General features: G+C 35.3%; 1 protein-coding gene across 1 annotated transcript; it reads left to right on the top strand.

Moving 5' to 3' along the window:
* Positions 1–18,141: 18,141 nt before the first annotated feature.
* LOC116200776 (protein DETOXIFICATION 29-like) lies at positions 18,142–22,630 on the top strand. The gene is made up of 8 exons (XM_031531674.1): positions 18,142–18,563; positions 19,019–19,560; positions 20,372–20,458; positions 21,183–21,239; positions 21,467–21,705; positions 21,823–21,941; positions 22,072–22,158; positions 22,263–22,630. Exons 1-8 carry the CDS (start codon positions 18,213–18,215, stop codon positions 22,347–22,349), a joined length of 1,569 nt encoding a protein of 522 aa, XP_031387534.1. The 5' UTR covers positions 18,142–18,212; the 3' UTR covers positions 22,350–22,630.
* Positions 22,631–22,883: the final 253 nt, after the last annotated feature.

The following is a 22,883-nucleotide window of genomic DNA, read 5'->3' as shown; positions in this document are numbered from 1 at the left end:
GAGAAGAATTTGTGTACAACGGTGATACCACGTAAGATTATGCTATAAGATATATAAAAAAATATTATTTTTGCTAAAAATGAATTATTTTTGTCAACTATAGATTTTTTATATTTTTACTTACATACTAAAAACCAAAATGACAAATCATTATTAACTTGTGGATTACCACATAGTATCACCGTTGCATACAAGACTTTCTCTATTTTTTGGATGAGAGACTACTATTACATCCTTAATGGCTACCAAGCTTAATTAATACTAGTCTTTTGGATGAGAGACTACTACTACATCCTTAATTTCTAACAAGCTTAATTAATACTAATGAGACTAGGCAAAAAGGCCATGGATGATTAATTCGTATGAATTTTTCCAAAATTGGTTCCCCCCGTAATTTATTTTGAAGCTAGAGGTAGTCCATTGTCTTCTTTCTTTTTACGTTTTTTCCTTTTCCACCGTTACTAATTACAACCTATTTTCAGAGGAATCTTTTCTTATGATTCAAAAAAAAAAAAAAACTCTGTCAAGTTGCTTAAGAAAACTACTTTGTCAGGTGGACTCCATTTCCATGCTATCTATTTTTATATAAGAAAAAAATGGCAAAATCAAAATTTAGATTTCCTAGCAGAATGAAGTACGGTACTCAAATTAAAGACTGATATCTTTGTTCACAATTATCTATTTGACAACTCTTTATTTATTTTTTCATTTTTCAATTATTGTTGTTCTTTTTAATCCAGTTGACGACTCTAGTTATTTCAATTTATTTTTTTATTTTTCGTTATATATGTTAATTGCAAGAAAAAAAAATTGTTGTTCTTTTTAATCCAGTGACGACTCTAGATATGTTGGAGATTTTATTTTTTTTTGGTCGTTTGAATTGGTAATGTCGAGATAAGTTTAGAGAAAAAAAGTAAAATAAATAAATATATAAATAGAATTTAGGAATTATTGATTTCATATCAAGGTGACACTACTACTGTAATGAACGCAATTCTGAAAAAATAATTTATCTCTTTTTGATGATAAAATAATAATTTAACTATTTATTTTATTGTAAGTAAGATTATATTTCTTTGGACTTCAAATTTCAACACTTAATTTATCAAAGAGGGTGTATTGAAATGGCGCACGCTCTCGTCTCGCAACCAAGATACCTAGGTTTGATACTCAACGAACATCCATTATCCCTAAAAAAAAATTCAGCACTTAATTTTATGTAATGAAATTTTATGCACTTATTAAAATAAGTGCCTAATGAATTAAGTAACTATTATTTGATAGAGCAAATGTTTAACATTGGAAGTTCTTGGAGTTGTATCTACTTCACAGCTCCCATTTTCCGTTTTCTTATTCACATTTACCCCAGCATTTAATATTATATTATTTATTTTAATTCTATAAATAAAAAATGAAAACTTAAAAAGGGAAAATTATTGATCGGAGATGGAGGGGGGCGGTGATGGCTTTGACTTCAGCCACCACTGGCCTAGACGAGGTTGCCAGTGACCTTGTCTGTATCGATGGTGGCCGAGATTGGAGCCTCCATCGCCCCCGATATCCCTACTCTCTCTTCTAAGTGGGGAGATCGGGGACAGTAGAGGTCTTGACCTTGGTCACCACTGGATAGATGAGATTGTTGGTGGCCTCTAATGCCGCCGACGACCTCATCTGGGACAATCGTGCTAGGATCGAGGCCTCATCGCCCGCCCAATCGTCATGTTCTCTCTCTCTCTCTCTCTCTATCCCCCTCGTTCTTGTGTCTGATAGACTTTGGATTATTTTGCAAAAGTTTGAGGGTGTTCGCTGCAAATTTTAAAAGAATACCCAATTTGCTAAGCTATTAAGTTATAAAATTGTTGGGTCGGAAAAATCTGGTCTTGATCACATGTAAACCACGAGCCTCGAGTAACCTACAAAAAGAGGAAGAACGGGAGGGAATCTCGATTTTCCACATCGTTGCTTATATGAGAATATGTACGAGAAGAGTAAAGAATAGAACCTAGGATTTAGGAGTACCTGTAGAGGTATTTATAGGAGTCCCGAGATATTTGTATCGTGATATCGTAATATGTGTAGAATATTTGATAACAAAAAACAAGTAGATGTACTTTCCATATATAACGTTAGAGATATAAAACAATATCTTATATGATATATTGACACAATATTCTAAAGATAATATAAGAGATATTAGGAGATATAGATAGAGAAATATACTCAATAGGATTTAATTACATAATCTGGAGTATTAATATGAGCCCAGGATGCTGAACCGATCGGGCCAATTTTCTAGTCCCTAGCATAGCCCCCCACTCCCGTGAGCTCGAGTTTTGAGAGTACGCGGGAGTAGATCAGCGCAGTTGTCGATATCTCATCGTAGGCGATGGCCTTTTCATGTTGTGGCTGGAGTGACGTTGTGCGTTGAATCTGTCGTGCCCTTTAATGTAAGGAATCACATCACTGTAGAAAGTGAAAGGACCTTCGTTGTAGAAAGCCAACGCCAATATTCCATCGCTGTAGAAAGCGAAGGTCATGGTCCTCGATGTGAAGATTGGGAGATCTAGCAGTGTAGAAAGCGATAGACCCTTCGCATAAAATGAATGCCAAGATCAATCGTTAAAGAAAACGATGGTCGTGGTTCTCATACAGATGTAAGGAATCCCCGTGCTATAGAAAGCAAGGGGCCCTTCGCTATAGAAAGCGAAGCCCATAGTATCCTCTGTGTAGAAAGCAAGGAACGTGATCCTCAACGAGAGGTGAGAAAACCCATCGCAATAGAAAGCGAGGGCCCCTTCGCTATAGAAAGTAAAAGCCTATCGGGATCCTTCTATGTAGAAAGCGAAGGCCCCTTAATCCACTAGTGTAGAAACTAGAGGCCTAGATCCTCAAAGAGTTGGGCAATGGTGACAATAGTCATGTAGAGCGAATATCCTGTCAAAGTTGGAGCTTATAGACCTGCAAGAAAGACTGTGCATTGGATGAAAACTTTTTTGTTTATGAGAATGATTGCCTTAAGTAGGGGTCCTCGAGTGACGCGTGGGTCGTTGAGCAATATGGGAGGTCGACGCATGATATGTCATGGTAGTTCTTTTTCTTGCACAACGTATGGATTGGTCCATGATCAACTTGATGGTATAGTTGTTTTCGCGCGGATGATTAATATTTTCTCATCGTCCTTCTGTTGATAGCGAAGAGTCTGAGATCCTCGAGGATGAGATATTAGCAATGCTGACAATTGTCGCGCCGGGGGAAAATATGGTGCAGCCCCCAAGTCACTCAGTATTTTCCAAATCCCTAATCCTCGAAAGATAAGCAATGTATGTTGTGATGAATATTGAAAATTTAGGCTCAATGAATAAGTAGATGTAAGGATACGAGTAATGAATATCCAAGTATCAAATTAGGAAAGCTGAATATTTTATTTCATCAAACAAAAACTTTTCTTCTCTTAATAGATATTAAATTTTGTCAAGGAAAGTAAAAAAAAATTGTGATGCGATGAATTGAGGGGAATTCATTGGATTTATGGCAAGATTCACAAAGTAAACCTTGATTTAAATTTCGAATATTAGAATTTTCTTTTTGATCGATCATGAGAGCAAAAAGTTGAGAAGCAGAGACTTAGTTTGTAATATCCCCAGAGCGATGGTATTGTATATCTTTCGCAAGGAGAGTCATAGCCATCATGAGGTAAACCTTGACTCCGCCGTGTCAGTCCCTGCAACTTGCCGTGAGGGGTACGCAGCCCCCCATTCTTGAGTTGAGGTTTGCTTCGCATCTTATTTTAACAATTGTCCCTTCTCGATGTGGTGGAAAACAGCTGATGCATATGACTTTTCGTACCGTTTCCCACAAATAGGGCCAATGTTGGGGTCGGAAAAATCTGACCTTGATCACATACGGACTACGGGTCTCGAATGACCTGCAAAAAGGGGAAGAATGTGAGGAAATCTTGATTTCTCTCTACGATACTTAAATGAGAATGTGTACAAGAAAAGTAAAGAATAAAACCTAGGGTTTATGGGTACCTAAAAAGGTATTTATAGGAGTTCCAAGATATCTGTATCGGGATATCGTAATCTATATAGAATATTTGATAATAAATAACAAGTAGATGTACTTGCCATATATAACGTTAGAGATAGGAAATAATATCTCAAATGATATATTGACAGAATATTCTAGAGATAATATAAGAGATATTATGAGATATAAATTGAGAAATATATTCAATAGGATTTAGTTATCAAATTCGGAGTATCAATGTGGGCCCAAGAAGCTGAACGAGTCGGGACCAATTTTCTGGTTCCTAACAAAAATAAATAAATTTTTAGTTTCATTAAATGTTTTTTTTTTGGTGTTAAACAAATAAGTTAATCCAATTAAGTGCTGAAAAATTAATTTAAACATTTAATTGAAGTAAACAAACACCATCTAAGATTTTCGAGTCTATAAAGAGGTAATAGATATAATGGTAAAGGGTACATAAACTAGAACTGATGAGGATGTTAATGCAAAATCTTTTCTGTTCAATTTAAGAAAATCTTTCCTTTTCGAAAATAGAAAAATTTAAGGACATTGACTTGTTTAGTCTACCAAAATGGAGTGTAGTAGACATAGCCTGACGCTTCACTCAATTTGCATCTAATTCTTTTGTTTAAATTCCCCGTGAATCCTGCCTTCTGCTTAGGATCGATTACTCTAGAAACTCTGGGAAATATATATATACTGATATATATATATAGTATATATATATAATCAACTCATCATCAGAATATAGTGTTGCTCATGGTCCTCGGGATACGTATTCGTCCAACATATACGTATTAATTAAGATTAGCTCACGTGTTTCATGAAACAGATGCATTAAATTCTTTCTTTTGATCAAAATGGGCTAAAACCTATAGTCTCGACTCAAATGAAAGAGCATGCATATCACTATCAGTTGATTTTTTTTTTCAGTTACAAAGAATGTCTAAAAATCTAATATAATAAAATAAAAATTCTAATAATTAAGAAAATGTTAACAATGAATTTTTTTTTGATAACTTAAAAAAAATTATCATATCTTATATAATCGATCCAACCTTTTCCATATGCTAAGACGAAATTCATTGTCGTCCAATCCATGTGTTACATGCTTTCCTTCGTAGAGACAACTACTTGATTCCACCTTATTCCACGTGAGAAATTTTAATATGACTTTATGTCATTGTGACAAACTTAATATTTTAATTTGAATATTTAATATTTTAGTTAAAGTGTTTAGTACTTTTATAATTTGTGATGGATTATACAAAATAGTAAACACTAGTTCAGTCGTAATGCTAAACACTTAAATTGAAAGTATAGGTAAAAAATACTTGTACTAATTACGATTACTAAAAATACTGAACACTTGAACTAAAGTACTAAACGCTTGAACTGAAAGTACTAAAAATGTCACTGTGAGACGAATTCATGCTACCAAAAACCCTTCCATAATATATCTTTTTTTTTTTGTAGTTTGGGAGGCTTACGCTTAGAACAGTACACTTTCTTTATAACAATATAAAGGAGACTCATGAATATTAATACCATAAAATAAGAATTTTAATATCTAATAAAAGAGCAATGATAACTTCACATGGAGTTTTGAACCTAAAACCTCTCAGTTATTAGGCAAAAATGTACGCCATTACATTATACCCTCTTTCGTTAATATATCTTTCTTTTCCTTTTAGTTCTTCATTTCGCAATCATTAAGTGAGAAACTAACGATTCGTTTGGTCAGGCGGAATCACCATTCTATTCCTGCCCAATTCCACATGGAATTAAAGCGTGCGTTCCTCGCCTCTTTTTTGGACACGAATTTGCAATTCCGTGGAACCTTCATTCTTCTTTTGACCCGGATTTGCCATTCCCCCATTTCACCTCAGATTTTGAATTCTTTGCCATGTGGAATCGGATTAACCCCCAGAGTGCTCCGCCACTGTCGCCCACCGACCTTGGCTGTTGGACCTCCAACTGATCTCCTCAGGCTGGTCTCGGCATGGCGAAGCCGGATCTGGCCTCGCCGTGGCCATATATCACGGGCATGGTGAGATGCAGCTATCGTGAGGTTACGGAAAACCCTAGGTTCACGAGCCTTCAATGGCAGAGGCTCCCTGACGGCTCGTGAGGCTCACCCTAAGCTCGTGAACCTCCCCGACCTCAGCCTCGAGGTCATTTGGATCCATGACTACCGTCGCCAAGTCTCGATGACCCTCACTGTGGCTCAGTGGCTTGTGGGTTTCCGCAAGCTTCCCGAGCCAAAATCTCACAGTGTCGGGGAGATATGGCCACGGCGAGGCCAGATCCGGCATCGTTGTGCCAAGACTGGCTCGGGGATCAAAGGTCCAGTAGCCAAGGTCGACGGGAGGCGGCTCGGTGACGGCGGCGGTGGCAGTGACCCTGGTCAAGGAAAGGTAAATAATTTTTTTTATTCTATTCCGGCCCAATTCCGAAGTGCAAACAAACATGTTTTTGAATTAGAATCTCAATTCTCATAATTCAAATTCCCATCTCTTTTCAATTCTATTCCCTCCAATTTCATTCCAACGAATCAAATTCTGAATAAAGTCTCACTTCATTCTCGGGGCATAAAAATTAGTCAAGGTACGCGGAAGCCAATCCGAGCAATATATATTATATATATACTAATATTCTCAAAAAATATATATATATATATATATATATATGAAATTAAAGGTTGGAAAATGGTGGATGAAGTAGGTTGGGAAACTGCATGCAAACCCTATGCATTGTCGAGGAACACGAGTGACATGTATTTAATTGCTTATTAATTTTATTTGCTTGGGCCACTGACTTATGTTTGATCATGTTTATCGCGTTATATATATACTAAGATGGCGTGTCGTGCGTGGTGCATCCATGTCAATATGTGGCCGAGACGATAATATGTACTTGTCAATGTCATTTCATGATCATTGTTCTGCCGTAAGCTTAAGTACTCGTAAGCTGGAACGATAGAAATGTTGATCCAAAAAGTCAGCCTCTAAGCTTGTCGATCTCCATTATATAAAGGCTCGGATATTAATTTGTCATGTACATTGATGTTCTTTCCGAGCTAGCAACTGGTTATTTATTCCGGTATCGTCTTGTGATTCTCGGAGGATGCTTCCTATTAATTGAGTTTCTTTTGAATGATCGAGCAAAATCGCGATTAATTACCAGGCTTAGGAAAGGCATACATACTCCTATATAAGTCATTCTATTCTTTTCCTCATGTCTTTCTGGCATATTTGGAATCACATAGAACTTTCGATGATTGAGGGGAAGCATATATCGCAGATTCTGAAGGAAGGGGTTTAATGTAATAACATAAATCGAATCAGGATGGTCCCGTTTCAATCCATTGATGAGACTTTTCATATATTTTTTATTTCAAATTTTCAATTTTTAAAATAAGTTAATAATAATAATAATAATAATAATATTATTATTATTATTATTATTATTAAGTAACAGAGAGATAATTATTATTATTATTATTATTATTAAGTAACAAAGAGACTCTTTGGCTAATATGTGTTCAATTTTTTGTTCTAAGCGATATCAAATAATTAATAGTAAACCACGCCTTTTGTAAAATCTCTTCTGGTCATTTCCAACATAAAATTTCGAGCTTTTGGGTTGGAAATGGATTCTATCACTTATACGACTAGCAAATATTTGACATAATATCATAGCGGATTATACTTCTGCAAGCTCGAGTGAAGTGGACATATATCACGCCAAGATAGTCAAAGTGTGCCTTCATTTTAGTCCATATTCAAGTGTGGAACTCATGGCAAATAAGGCGAATAAACTCGAGAGCGGAAGAGTATGTTCACCTCGTGGTCAGTTTGTCCCCCTCGGCCGTGCATAAAAGAGGATACTCGGCCGTAGTTAGTTTGTTGAGAGATGGTGCTTAATGGCATGTGCTGACGTACAAGTTACTACGTGAGAGTGGATAAAAAACTCACACGAAAAAAATTTAAGTATTAGATTGCATTTTTTATAAGAAACCAATTTTCATAAACTATAAGCTCTAATTTTTGGGTTGAAAATAACCTAATAAGAGGTCAATTAAAAATTTACACCTTCACCCAGTAAGGTTAACTTTTTTTTTTTTCGGTGGATAATAAGATTAACTGTTTTTTGAGTAGACGGTATGGCGTTTTTATAGGTTTTCACGGTGAATTCTTCTCCGACGCATCGCTCCTAGACGCTTCTTTCGACCTTCTGGTGCTCAATCCAGGAAGCCAAGATTCACGTGGATAATTAATTTGATGTTTCTTCTTTCTCTTATATATGGATGTAGCCCTGTTTATTCTTAGGGACATTATACTTAATGCATTTATTATATGGTTTATATTATGTTTTGTTGTACCCTCCGTATCTGTATCTGTTTATTTAACCCAATAATATACACGTGTATATATTACATTTATTCATCTTATCAAATGAGTAGGACGACATGAAGCAAGGCACTTTGTAAATGGGTCTAGGAACAATGAAACATCCTTAAGGGGGAAAAAAAAGAAAAAAGAAAGAAACGATTTTAATGTTCGCAAAAAAAAAAAAAGCGATGCCCTTGTCCTCGACCTAGAACTGGGTTAACAGGTTATAGTTTGATCGTCAGCAGCGCGATTTCCCTATAGTGCTTTTTATTTCCTTTTTCATGCATATTCTTTACTTCGCTCATTCGTCTGCCTCATGAATCACAATTAAAAGGGCGCGTTCATCTTTTCGTACTAACGCCTCCTCAAAGGTACAGAGACTACAGCTCCATTCATATACTGGATAAGCCATATCGATCTATACAAGATCTCGTGATCATGACGTACAATAACCCAGCAGTCCATCAGCAAACTCTCCTATGGACCAACCTGCATTATTAAAGATGTCTGTGGTCCGATTGATCTCATGCATGCCCTTCTGGACTTTATATGGAGCACATGCACCGGAGAGAGAGGAGAATCTCATGTTAATTGTTATCGCAAGCAATGGGCTTCATCCAATAGTGCCCATTTGCCTCGTATTAGAACCTGAAACGATAATATTTTGGGCTTCCCACCTCATTATGGGCTGGGGCCCGATTCATTTGTGAAGTTGGCCCAAACCATGAAATGGGCCACGATTCAAAATGATCGGGTTGTCATTCCGACGTCAACCACCCACCACTGGCTACCAATCATCAACCACGAGGGTGTGTCCCAGCGGCAAGCGGAGTTGTTTGTGGCCCGACATTACTTGTAGTGCTGAGTGTTGAAACTCATTGGAAGAAGCACCTCATGGCCAGTAGCGAACCGATACCTGACTTATTACTAGAATTTGCCCTCAACTTGAATGTTAAGAGGTTACGAATTTGATTCTGTGGGGTCAGATTGGTTCGGCCGATAAAAACCAACCACAAGACATAAACTGATGGGCCAGGAATCATCCAGTTTGTAAAGCTTCCAATTGAGGAAATCATTTAAGCATGGTCTCAGAATATTATTGGTTATAATATATATATATATATATATATATATATGTATATAAAGATAACTTATTATAGATAGTAGACATATCGATATATACAATTATACATATACATAATTATATGCGTGTCTTCTTTGCTTTCATCCGTCTCGAATTACTTCATTTGTAGATTCGTATTTCTTTTCCTTATACACTAAATAGGGAGATATAAGATTCATGCATGTTATATATATATATATATATATTTAATGTCCTGTTATATATATATAGATATATATATGGACATCCTTGAGTGGAAATTACTAAAGAAAGCGTCCAGCCCTTATCAAAGGCGGTGAAACATAATGACGCACGCTTTCGACTGGTGACCCAAGAATTTCAGGTTCGATACTCAGCTAGGACAATCACAAAAGTTGTATTTTGGTAGCCTATCAAATCAAACTATTACAATCAATTCATCACTTACTAATATGAGGCTGCATATATCAGAACCACAACGAGAACTTAGAGTTGTCCCGTCTAAGTTAATCTTGTCCTAATTCGTGTTGTATTAATTCGTTTAGATGATGGATGTATATAGATCAATGTCACATAGCGGTATCACTGTCTGTCTAAGCTTTTGTACTCGTACGATTTGACCGGTAGATTTCATTTTCATTCATTACTAAAAATTCAGTTAAACCCGCTTGAACTATTTTTATAGATGTCCGTCTCGTCTCCGATTTTCGTCAAACATCCCGATCGCATTGATTGATATATGATTGAGAGTTTGTCTGTAGTATCTTCTTTTAATGTTAAAGTATCTATCGGAAAAGCTAACAAGGACCACATATGCATGGACCAGTTCACATGTCAATCCCCCCCCCCCCCCCCCCTAATGATCAATTTTAGCACTCTCATTTCAATGCTCTCAGATCAGATACATAGCCTAAATTAAGATGGATTCACCTTTTCGACGACACACGTGATTTCAATAACCCAACATTCATGCCATAAATCTAAATATCTATAGAGTTCAATATCGATATGATAATATATAAATCTTTCTTGTAAGACATAGTTGGTCTGATTCAATGAACAGACATATATATATATATATAAATGAAATATTCTCGGTCGTATCGTATCGGTCCAAGAGTCGCACACATGGTTATCACTCCCTCTCGTTTTCTCTCTATCTTACGTTTGAGATGACTAAAAACTTGAAACATTATGAGGCATATGATCCCTATCAACTAACATTCTCGGCTAGAGAACAAAACCAGCACTGATGAACTCGTGAGGTGCTGACTGTTAGTTTGTGATGTCAGAGACAGGAGGTGTTCGGTTTCTCAACTTTTTGTCTATTGTTGAACGGGGCAAGACAGAGAGAGTATGTGCAAAATGCAAATGACAAATCGAACACAAACTGCAGAGATACGCCAGTCGGCTTGTCATTATAAGTTAAGCGCAATCAGACACAAACATAAGACTACGGGGATGGACCGAAGGCGGACAGTCACCCTCCTTAACATTTTGACACTGTGAGAAGATTCACATGTCGTTTTTAATCGTTTATGAAGAAATTATTGCGATGCACCCCCTTCTCTCCTTCCCAAACTCGAATCGAACGGGAATTGCATGCATTCGGATCAGTGCCGTTGCCATATATCTAGAAGACTGCCTGGGGACAAATATGTGCAGCGGGGTCCCTTCCAATCGAGATCACGTGCGCCTGAGTTGTTGCATTGCAGGCCACGAATACAAAACAAATATGCTCAGATATATCGCATAGCTACCAATCAAGCACGAGCCACCGAGGAACATTCAAATCAATGATTAAAAAAGTAACTAAAAAAATGTATAAAAGATGGAAAGATAATAGAGAATGGCACGACAGATTGAGAAAAAGGTGGCTGGCCCAAAAAAAGGGTGGGTGGCTGCATTTCTAATCCCTATAAAGTTGCCGGTTTTTGAGAGAGGGGGAAGAGAGTATGCCGCTTTCCATACTCTTGCAAATCCTTTTTTTTTTTTAATAGTTTGATTTGTTTTACAGTTTTTTAATACACTCAGTTTTTTTATTATAAAAATCCTTGCATCAGCTATTTGTCTTTTTAGGCCACACATACATTTAACATTATTTAATCTTATTAAACAAATTTAAATTTAAAAATGAATTAAATCGTAGGAAAAATTTATCCCATTTTATGTTCTAATAAATAAATAACTAAATAAATAGGATAAACAGACTAAAAACGGCTGGTCATAATCGAGAAAGGACTAAGTTCATTGCGCAAAAAATCCCGAATATTCATAGTGTTCTTTTTTTTTTTTCCTTTCATGAAGAATTTTTCATCTTGGTTATTTTGAATATTATTTTCTGGAAAATTTTCTTTTATTTTTTACTTTGTATATATAAAAAGTCGAGGAAAGAGGGGATATGGAGTCTCTGTGAAATTATTTTTTCATCTCGTTGGTTTTTTGTAATTTAGTTATAGTATATGTAAAAGAGAAAAGAAAAAAAGAAAAAAAAAGATGAGTAAGAAAAAGGCAAATTCATAATCTTCGCACTCCAAACCGATTTCGACCTATTTATTTAAGACGTTCTTATAAGCTATATATCTTTAGAAAGGCATGATTTTTTACATTGTATTTTCTATAGTTTATTCTTTTTTAAATTATTCTTATGGCTTTTAAAAACATGCATTGGATTCAAAAGTTATATTAACAAATTAGTACCAGTCCCAACAGTAGGAAACTTATTGTTATGACTATAAACAAATTAAAAAGTGAAGGTATGATGCTTTTAGTCAAATTGTTTGAGCTATTTCAAATAATATAGATGATCAATACATCCTCTATATTATTTTCAAATATCAAACTCATTCAATATAAGTATTTTATAAGTTCGACAAAATTATATATACACAAATCTGAGAAATAATTATATTTATATATTGAGTGCTTAATAAATCAGCCGTTTGTATACACCCATGCACAGCACGGGGTTTCACCGCTAGTTAGTTCAATGAAAGTAGGGGCAAAGGGGTAAAAAGAAAGAAAGAAAATCTGATAACAAAAAAGTGGAATTAATCCAAGTTGGTTCAATAAGTTTGACGTTTGTTTTCTTTAAATAAGATCTCTAATTCAAGTCTTGTGAATGAAAATAATCCTTGATTAGGAGAGCTTTACTCTTTAGTTGACCGATCCGACTCGACTAATTTAGTCGAGATTCATTGTACTTCCGGATATTAGGATTTACAAAAAAAAAAAAAGAGAGGGGATATGGAATTAGATGACGAATACAAGGAGGTCATGGGTCTAGCAAGTGGATAGAAGAGGGGAGCATAAACGATGCTAGATCAAACTCAGAATCTCTTTTAAGTTTAGATACATGAATGTATAATTGCACAAATTCACCCCCTTTTCTAGATGAAATTAATTTTCGATTGACTTTAAAAACAAAATTATTTTCTATTGTAAGATTCATCTAGTGGTCGCTTTTTTTTATTATTTTAATGAATAATGGTCGCTTTGTCGGTCAACAGTTGGCTCTTGTCAACTTTAACATATAAATGGCATATACACTGTAATACAGTGAAGTACACTTTGAAAATTATTGTTCATAATATAAGAAATTTTTGCTGTGTTTCAGAAATAAATAAGCATTATGCCAAAAAAGAACGAAAATGGACAAAATCAATTATTTATCTATGAGGTTGACTAGTGCTATTTGATGATTTCTGATTACAAAAAAGACCCATTGATATGATATAATAAAATAAAAATCTTAATAATTAATAAATGGATATAACAGTCCATTTATTAATGATCAGCTGCCAAGTTCACCTACAATTAATGAAAGTCGAGATGTTTTTCTAGAAAATACATGGAAATTAGTAATTTTATATATACTTTTTTTAACGAAATATTCGTATTAATAAAGTTACATCCCATATCAATATCATCAGCTGGAACTTTTGTAGATGAATCATCAATTAAAAATGTAATTTTAGTTTGGCCTCATGAAATTAAAATTTATGCAATAGAAAAATAATTTCATGTCAATCACGCTCGACTTTCAGACGGCCGGAAAAGTCTGTTTTGGATCTTCAATGTTGGGTCCAAGATTTTAAATATTTTATATTTATAATGTCCCACGAAGCACGTTGAATGGAATTTTGATTAGATATTATTCTCACTTTCTTTCCTAACAAGTAAAGAAAATCATATCCATATTTGATCGACCTAATTCAAAGTTTTATGAAAAAATAAATCATATACATGAAAGTATCATAACTTTCGAAGTTTGATTTTTCAACCATAGAAAGCTTCTCTGTTTTATTCTCAGGTCTATAATACCATTCTAGCCTTATTGATTATACCATTGTAACGAAGACAGGTTTCCCTCCAAGAATATGAGGCAGGCCAGCCACACAGCATTCAAATTAAAAGTTTCTCAAATCTCCAAATAGTAAGTAGTAGGTAATTAAATTTACGAATGCAAGGGTTACGTCATAGCCGCTCGATCCATATAAATCAACTAACTTTTAGAAGTTATTATTGTCGGAACAGATCGCGATTTAAATCAAAGTATTGAAAACGTGTCTAAAAACGACTTTTGATTGGATAGGGTCCGTGCATTTTCCAGCTAATGTTATGTTCTCGTTTTTGTTAAGAAGCCTAATTCAGGGAGTATTTCAACGCACCTTTTGGCCATTTGGTTGGGATTTCCTTGCTTCGATTTTCTACTTTTGATCATATGTATATGAGAAAATTTTAAATGATCTTATCTCATAATGATGTGGTGAGAAAGAATTAATAAGCTTGTTTCAATTAAGAAAATTTATCACAATTAATCGAGTGATTAACATTTATTATTTAGTTTATTATAATTTTATTAGTACTTCCTCATATTACGTGACGAGGTAGGATCACCGAATAATCTGTTTATGTATATAAATATGTTTGTCGTCACACTTCTGATTCTTAGCCTGTTCTATGCTCATTGACAAAAAAAAAAAAAGGAAAGAAAGCTATGTGCAAACAGTGCCATCATTCAAAAAGATGATTGACTCATCTGACTATGAGATGCACATAAACAAAATCAATTAGGTGCTAAGAAAATGGATGTTGTGCTGTGACATCATCCTTGACCTGGAACTTATACAGAATTTGAATTCGATCTTCGCTAATGGAATTCTCCTCGTCTCAATATTTCTTTCCCTTATCTAGCTATTCTCTTCTATCAAACGGAAGATGCCTCCAAGAACTTAACTGTGCCTGGATTTTTCGATGTTCTGCATTATCGTCGATGTCCAAGAGACAATATGGGGTATCGACATATAGAATATTGCATAAATAAGTTTTGCAACCCATTTGTTGGGCAACTTCTTAAAGCCAATATCAAGATAGGGAGGGCGGAGCATCAAACTTGTTATACCAACTACCTCCTTCCTCAAAATTTGTTAATATAACCGGATTATTATATAAAAAGTGATATTAAATTTGTTTTATTAAAGTTGAGGCAAAAAAGAATTGTTTTCTTAAAAGATTTAATTGTGAAACGAAAAATGTATACGTGTTTGGTATATTTACTATGAGAAAATTAAGGATTTTATTATTTTGGTGAGGTTACTTGGTTTATTTCCCTACAAACATCTTTAAGGAGAGAGGGAGTACGGTATGATGGTACTCACTCTCGGCTGGATCAAGAGATTATTCATTCGGTTTTTATTGATGTGATTTTTATACATTTTATTCTCTATCTCTTATTTAACGATCCTCTTTTTGTAAATAGAAGAAAGTGTCAATTCCTCCGGTTCCTTTCTCTATCCTTGAACTTTACTGTCTCCCTATTATCTTTTCTCGTATCTCTCTTATCTTCAAAGGATTTAAATTTACTAAAACACATATTCAATAAACTCTTTCTTAATTATTAATTAAATATTGAAATTGGATTATGAAAACAAATTAGACTATGATGCTATCCATAGAAAATTTCATTGAAACGTAGGGTTATATTTATCCTAGGTGCGATGAGCCTTTGTCATTAATACTACTATGGACAATAACCGTGCTTTGCGGCGGGTCGAAATAGGCCATTCAATCAATAATTAGAGATGAACATTTTGATCCTATTTTTGCTGACTTGATCGAATCCTAGAACATATTGGTTGTTTGTGAATATTAAATAATTATATGAATAAATTTGGTATATATATTAAAACATGTATACCTACTTTTAAATCGCATAATTGCAATCAAGAATAAACATGCTAGGAACAAAAGTTCATTTTATCGAGTCATATTAGACTCTCTAAAAAATTAATATCATTGCCATCTTTCAGTCGATAAGGAAGCACGATGCTCCAATAAGTGAAAATAATAGAATCAGTCCCTAATCCAAGATCGGTATCTAATATGACATATCTAGGTCATTTCACTTAAGCTCTCGCACTGTAACATCAAGATTCTCATAAAGTCCAGTCCTGCACAACATTCATAAGTCAATTGAGCCTAAATTAAAAAAAAAAAGGCCAGACAAAATAAATTGGAAAAAAAAATGGGGGAATTCTTTTTTGGAGGGGCACATCGCTCTATAGTAGACTCTAAATTAATATCATCGTCATCCTCCAGATAATGAGCAAGCAAAGCACTTCGATCAGTAAAAAATGTTGGCGTCCATGTGTCTAATTGGGCATCTAATTGGATTCCATGTCAGCGAACTTAACGGTTAAATTAACGGAAGGATGAAAATAGAAAACTGACAAATGGTAGAGAACGAAAATAGAAAAGAAAATAGAAATAGGATGAATATAGAAAAATCACTTAATCTATGGGACTAAAAATTATACTTTTCGCTATAATTTATATAATGAATGAGTAAATTTACCAATACTAATTTAACATTTAATTTATTTTCTTATTAAGTTATAGTTTTCTCTTTTATTTTTGGTAGAATCTTTATAGTTTTTTTGTTATGCTAAGAAAAGACATAATTTTCTAATTAAAAATAAGTGATTTGTAAGTTTCATTTCGCCCTAGGGGATTCAACGGCCTCTTGAAAAGTTAATACACTTGTATTATTTGAATGAATGGACATTAATCAAAAGATACGATGATTTCAAAAATTAATTTGGTTGAGTTAATCATGTAAAGGGGCAAATTTATAATATTATTATTTAAGGGTAAAATGGAAATAAAGGTGGGGAAACGCCTCATCTATCTATATATATATATATATATATATATATATATATATATATATATATATAATATGGAATACAAGTGCATTAAATAGTGGTCAAATTTTAAATATATATAATTAATTCACATTAATAAAATATTTATTAAATAAATAAAGAAATAATAAAATAAATGTATATGTTCTAGAAATATATATACATATGAAATCTATATTGGTAATTGTTTAAAATAATTATCGGTAGACAAATGATCGAATATTTGTTTAGATACACAAAAAAAGTCTACGTTTTTTAGTTTATTTGAATTTTTTATATTACTAAAATATAATGTAATTTTTCACATCATATAATTTTAAAAATTTATTTTAATTATAATCTATATATAGATATGGAAAAAAGATTCGCTTTTAGAATTAATTATATTTTCTTATCACCATATAATATATATACTCATCTTAGGATTTAAAAGAATTCATATGATATATTTTTAAGAACAAAATTATCCTCACACACATATAAAGTAAATATAATTATTGATATCATGTAAATGTAAAAATAATGAAGAATCTTATACTAAATTTAATTTTTTTTTATGTTATATACAAATGTAACGTTAAAATCCACATTAATAAATATTATTGAATTTAAATTTTTATATTATAAATAAATGGAATTTTCTATAGTAATTTTCTAAAAACCTAGTACTTTTATATATAATATAGATATATATATATATATATATATATATATAAATTTATGCCCGTCAACACAATAAATCAAATGGATGTAGCCATTTAGGGTTGGAAATCAATTCATTATCTTTAAGAATTTCATTCCAAGATTTATATATATATATATATATATATATGAGACAAAGCCATAGGATCAATCATCATATCTTTCATATTTATATATATATATAGCGGGAGGCTAAAAAATCTAATACAATAAAATAAAATTTCTAAAAGTTAATAAAAAAGCACGAGTGATTCCTCAATAAGAACTGAATGTGCAACCTTTAGGTGGATAGGCGATGGCAGGGTCATTGCACTTACCCTCTTTCTTGTATTAACTATATTTTTTTTTTCTCGATTACAAGAAAGACTAATGAGTCTAATACACTGAAATATAATTATTAATAGCTAATGAAAGGATATGGATAGTGTCACTGAATATCGAACCTGCAACTTCTTGATTGTTAGACGAGGATGTACACCTTTGCACTACACCCTGTTTGCCTTAATTATATTTCTTAATTAATACCATTAGGAAATTAATTAAGTAACCATTGTTGCCCATAGAATTTTTGTTTTTTTGCGTAACAAAATTGACCGGATCCTGGAGATGCCCATATGAATCTTTGCTACGTGCATATGCCCACCCAAATGGACCAAATCTCTGTCGCGCTCGCTCTCTCTCTCTCTCTCTCTCTCTCTTATATAAGCAATCAAACTGCAAAAAATCACTGTCTACCTCTCCAAAGGGGATAACTGCACTGAGACCATATAAACATCAATGGAGAATGGTAAGCAGCCCCTTCTCTCTCCAGGAGAGGTGGACCAATCCATCCATGAAGACGACGGCGGGCACCTCCTTGAGCAGCCGCACCGTCCCTCCGCTGGCGCCTTCTTCACTCCCGGGAGGGAAGACATCGGCCCTATTACCAGTGTCCGGGACTTCTTCCGGGAGTTCTCTGTCGAGACAAAGAAGCTGTGGTACCTCGCCGGCCCTGCCATATTCACCTCCCTCTGCCAGTACTCGCTCGGCGCTATCACGCAACTGTTAGCCGGACATGTCAGTACCATTGCTCTTGCTGCCGTCTCGGTTGAGAACTCCGTCATCGCTGGCTTCTCCTTTGGCATCATGGTATTATGATTATTATCTACTTAAACAGGGCAACGACATCTCTACATTTGAATGTATATCCCACGAAATTAACAAGTTCTTTGATCCCGCTCCATAGCTTCCCCACGATTTCCCCGACAACATTGTAATGAATTTCTGGTTTACACTAATGAATTTTCCGGCCAATGTAATATAATATTCGTCATTGTTATACCCCCAATCCAATAGCATGTCTCCTTTAGTAATTAGCTAGTGAACTCATGGTTGCGATCGACTGAGGAATCAAAACGTTCGTCCCGAGAGGGATTGGACTATGCTAAATAGAATACCATGACACATTCGAGTATTCGTTCCGCGAGAAGAGAGAGCCTTTTCTCTCTCTCTCTCTCTCTCTCTCTCTCTCTTTTTAATTTATTTATCGTAAGAAGTTTCTTAGTTATAACGTCGACGATGATTGTACGGTGATGATCATGCAGCTTGGGATGGGAAGCGCGCTGGAGACGCTGTGCGGCCAGGCGTTCGGGGCCGGGCAACTTGACATGCTCGGAATCTATATGCAACGGTCGTGGGTCATCCTCAACTCCACGGCCCTCGTCCTCAGCCTCCTCTACGTGTTCGCCCAACAGATCCTGAAGCTGATAGGGCAGACCGCGCAGATATCCGAGGCTGCGGGGGTGTTTGCGATATGGATGATCCCCCAGCTCTTCGCGTACGCCATTAACTTCCCGATCGCAAAGTTCCTGCAGGCACAGAGCAAGATCATGGTCATGGCTGCGATCTCGGGAGTCGTGCTCGTCCTCCACGCCGTCTTCAGCTGGCTCTTCATGTTGAAGCTCGGGTGGGGCCTTGTTGGGGCCGCTGTGGTCCTCAATGCCTCGTGGGTGATCATCGTTGTCGCTCAGCTCGTCTATATCTTCAGCGGGACTTGCGGCCGTGCCTGGTCCGGCTTCTCTTGGAAGGCCTTCCAGAACCTATGGGGGTTCGTCCGACTGTCTCTCGCCTCCGCCGTGATGCTCTGGTGAGTCACACCAAAAATTGGTTCATTAAAATTTTTTTGGAATATAAATAGTTCAAAATTTGGAAGCGCTTCGTTTTTGAGACTATGCTTCTTTGAGTAGTGATTAATTTTAATTTATAAGTTAAGAATATCTCATCATTTTAAAAAAGAATTTCAAAGAAGAATTTTGAAATATTCTTCTGAAAAACATTTTAGGAGAAAATATATGTACCAAAAAAATGCTCTTACCATATCAAGTTTCTCATAATTATATATGCATAATTGGACCGCCATCATTATCCATAATAATAAGGGAATGGCATCGAGTCGATGTATATATTATAGACCTTTGCCACGAATTATGTGCGGCTCCCACCGTTTATTCGAGTGGAAATGACTAATTAATTGATCTGATATATATTGTCTTTAGCATCAGATTGATAGCGAGTGCCGCTGCAACGAGATCCACTTCTCTCGGAAACTTGTGTTACTATGATTGTGGAAAATTTTGGCATTGAATCTTATATGTTAGAAAAATCAATTAGAATCTGCCACCAGCTAGTCCAATCATCCATATTTTGCTAAGAAAACTTGTGCGTGTATGTCTATATGATATTTTTATGTGTGTGTGTGATAAAACGATTGGTTTGACTATCTGGTGAGAAAATAATATTATCCATTTGGACATTATAAAGTAAGACCTAAAGCAATAATTTGATCGGTAGATTATTTCATGTGCACAAGTATTTCAGTTCTATGTACGGAATTGTGACATATGGGGATCAATCGTATATATATATATTTTTTAATCAAATTGTTTGGTCTCATGCAGCTTGGAAGTTTGGTATTTTATGGCGCTGATCTTGTTTGCTGGATATCTAAAAAACGCAGAAGTTTCTGTCGATGCTTTGTCCATTTGGTAAGTCCCTTCCCCGATCTTTCAATTTCGCTGCACGCCCGCGTCTATGCCTTTTTGGTTACTCAAGGTGAAACCCGAGCATTGCACGGGATAAAATGTGAATTTTTTTCTTTGTCAATTTCATTATATAAAATAAGTAAGTTCTTTTTTTTTTTCCTTGAATAATAAAATAAGTGTAAGTCTCATAAGGCAATAGGGAACGGAGGATTATTCAAAATAAATGACGGAAGTCAATATTCCGAATTGATGACAAGTGTCACGGCATTAAATTCTTTTTCCGAGAATTGGATCCCATTTAAGAGGTTGAATTAAAGCCGAACTTGAAATAAATGTCGGGCCTGATTCATGGTCTGGATCCAGCCCACATGTCATTGTCTGCAATTACTTTTTCTTCCGAGGAAAAACAAGCATGCGTCATTTATTAACAAACCCTGTCAAGCAATAACATCTTTTTTCAGTGTCTACCCAAATATACAGAAATTCGACGACCGTCATTAATTCAATTCAAGCCGAATTAGTCAGTTATCGGTCCTTTCCTGTTATGGAAGGAAAAAAAGAAAAGAATTTTCTTTTTATTTAGGATTTTAAACTAAGAAAAAAATAGAAAAATCAAATGAAAATGGAATGATTAAATATTATTTCTTCCTTGAAAATTACAAATCGAACAAATGAATTGCACATATTCATTGAATGATTAATATTAATTTTTCCTTGAAAATTGCAGCATGAACATCTTGGGTTGGACAGTCATGGTGACTCTTGGCATGAACGCTGCAATAAGGTATGCGTGCCCATGAGTACGTATGATCTATTTCGCATTTGATATTTTCCATTTTCGGAATCAAGTAACTTGCCCAATTGCGATAACTTACTGATTCACATCAGTAGATTAAGTCCTATGTACCAGGCCGATTTAATCTCACTGATCTGCTTGGTTCCATAAGTAGGCAGAACTCAAACCTGACAGCGTCCGTGTTAGATATTGATGAACTTTTCTTGTGTTTGCAGTGTGAGGGTATCGAACGAACTCGGGGCGGGTAACCCGAGGACTGCTATATTCTCATTAGGTGTAGCTGTGATTACATCATTTGTGATTGGAGTCATCGTCTCGATTATCTTGATAGCAGCAAGGAATGACTACCCCTCCCTATTCTCGAGCGACACTTCCGTTGAGGATCTTGTCAAAAAGCTCACTGCACTGCTCGCCTTCTGCATAGTCATGGACAGCATCCAGCCCGTTCTGTCAGGTACGCATATGTTCTCCATGTTCCTCAACTTGTGGTCATACACCGATCAGCCTGTAAACTCGAAGCTCTTCCTTGGATCAACGTGTGTTCTTAATGCATGGGAGTGCAACTGTGCAGGCGTGGCAGTTGGAGCAGGATGGCAAGCTGCAGTAGCGTACGTGAACATCGCATGCTACTACCTGTTTGGAGTCCCATTGGGTCTAATCATGGGTTACAAGCTCGGCTGGGGAGTCGAGGTACGTTCATGAGCCCGAAAACTCTCCCTTTTAAATTCGATATTTGCTCTTATCACCTTAATTGAGGATTTAACAATAAAATCTCTTTAATTAGTATGACTGAGGATCTAATTTGTTGGTCGATTCTCAGGGGATATGGGCGGGAATGGTATGTGGGACGATCTTGCAAACGATTGTGCTGTTCTTCATGGTTTACAGAACAAATTGGAGCAAAGAGGTAATGCTCAAGATGACACCTCTTGTTTTGAGAAAAATAAGGAAAATTAAACTTATATATGTGTCTTTTTTTTCTTTTCTTTTTGGTTAATTATTTTTTGGCAGGCATCGATTGCTGAAGACAGAATAAGGACATGGGGAGGCCGAGAAGGTTCTGAAACCATAGATCAGAAGAACGATGTTGAGAAATGAAAAAAATGAACCAAAATAGGCATCGAAGGAGCTAGATGGAAAGAATTTTGGCGAAAGGATGATTCACCGATCGATTGATCAATCATTTTTAACAAATCTGATTCGAGGATCCTATGAGCTTTTGCGGGGCCAATCGACGACTTTGACGACATGCTCCTTTTAGAATTGCTAGCATACATGATCGCCAATGACATTTCGTATAATTCATGTAACCCTTTTCAATTTTTCTCTTATTGAAAAAAATGAAATAAAGCAAGCTAAGATCGAGCACATATGGATTATGTGTGTCCGCGCGCTTACGAACTTAACTTTTTGACTCGAAACCTTTGATACGTGTATGCATCGACTAGCACGGTATATACACATCTCTCGATGAGCGTGAACTTATTCACGCATGGGCTTGGACACTATTCTCTCGCGATTTGAACAACTGTTAGTGCACACTCTTGCAATACAAGCATATAAACTGATGCAGGCACACACACAACATGTTTACAGGAGACATAAATTCATGATACTCAAATCAGTATTATT

This window comes from Punica granatum, chromosome 3 (genome assembly GCF_007655135.1).
Source record: "Punica granatum isolate Tunisia-2019 chromosome 3, ASM765513v2, whole genome shotgun sequence".
Classification (NCBI taxonomy): Eukaryota; Viridiplantae; Streptophyta; class Magnoliopsida; order Myrtales; family Lythraceae; genus Punica; species Punica granatum.
This window is presented reverse-complemented; position numbering and strand designations above follow the sequence as displayed.